The sequence below is a fragment of the Neophocaena asiaeorientalis genome, unplaced genomic scaffold (genome assembly GCF_003031525.2).
Source record: "Neophocaena asiaeorientalis asiaeorientalis breed wild unplaced genomic scaffold, Neophocaena_asiaeorientalis_V1.1 scaffold489, whole genome shotgun sequence".
Taxonomy (NCBI): domain Eukaryota; kingdom Metazoa; phylum Chordata; class Mammalia; order Artiodactyla; family Phocoenidae; genus Neophocaena; species Neophocaena asiaeorientalis.
Genome location: NW_020174791.1, coordinates 3,470,931 through 3,471,935, shown reverse-complemented (window position 1 = coordinate 3,471,935; position 1,005 = coordinate 3,470,931). Strand labels below are relative to the sequence as shown.

The 1,005-nt window shown below is 64.8% G+C and overlaps 1 protein-coding gene across 1 annotated transcript in view; it reads right to left on the bottom strand.

The window, feature by feature from the left end:
• Window positions 1-675, bottom strand: part of FNDC10 (fibronectin type III domain containing 10) — a 1,468-nt gene extending 793 nt beyond the window's left edge. The window contains exons 1-2 of the mRNA XM_024760255.1: window positions 628-675; window positions 86-304 (exon numbers count right to left, since the gene is read on the bottom strand). Of these exons, the coding sequence (XP_024616023.1) occupies window positions 86-304; window positions 628-675 (267 nt within the window). The remainder of the gene's footprint in view (window positions 1-85; window positions 305-627) is intronic.
• Window positions 676-1,005: the final 330 nt, after the last annotated feature.

Sequence of the window (1,005 nt, the reverse complement as noted above, 5' to 3'; positions counted from 1 at the left end):
GCCCGGCGCTGCCGGGGCGGCTGTGCCCCTCGGCCTCTCGCCGTGTGAGCGCCCTTCGGAGCCCTGCCCTTTACCCTCCCCTAACAGGCTTTTTCCGGGCTTTCCAGTGGTCCGCGGCGGGCTGGGGTCTCGAGTCGTGGCACCCGGGGGCAGCTTCGCGACTCTCCTTGGCCACACCTGGCAAGGATGCCGTGCCTCCAGATGGTGGGGAGCAGCGGCCTGGAGCGAGCGCGCGCAGCTCCACGCCGCCCCATCCCACACCCGCGGTGGGGACCGGCAAAGAAAGGGTACCATCTGTCGTGACCTGGAGGGGGTGAGGACGGAAACTCCTCCGCCCTCAGGGCTTCTGCTCATTTCGAAGTGGACAGCGCCGACCTGGGAGGGGCGCCAGAGAGATGAGACTTCCTCTGCTGAAAACTATTCACTCCGCACCAAAGAGGCAGCTACAGGGTGGACCACTCTCGGCTCTAATTAATCCTTCCCCCGCCTCCCCGCAGATATGGCCCTGGGGCAGCCCTCCGGATCGCCCGGGAAGAGGGCCAAGGCTGGACAAAGGGAACAGCCCCGCCACAAGTCCACCTGGTGCAGAGGGTGGGCATCACTACCCGGGGAAGGAGGGACACATACCTTCCCCCACTCCGGTGTCCAGGAGGTCTGAGACCGTAGGCCTTCCATCCCCTCCAGTCTAACCGTCCTGTGCTCAAGACACCTCTCCAGGGCCGGGGGACACGCAGCCAGGCCTGCCTGACGTGACTGGATGTGAAGTAGCACACCATGTGCAGGGAGCACACCTCTGAGCCCTGGGCAGGGAGGCGAGGAGGGGTCCCTGGCCACTGTCCTGTGGACTGTAGTTTCCCAGCAGCCACTTCCAGGTGCTGTTCTCATCTGGGGGAGAGAGAGGAGGGACTAGGTGGGCTGCAACACTCACTGAGTCCTTGGTCCCCATTCACCCATCCAAGGAGCACTCCACCTCCACCCCCGCCTCACTATTTCCTGGTCATCCCC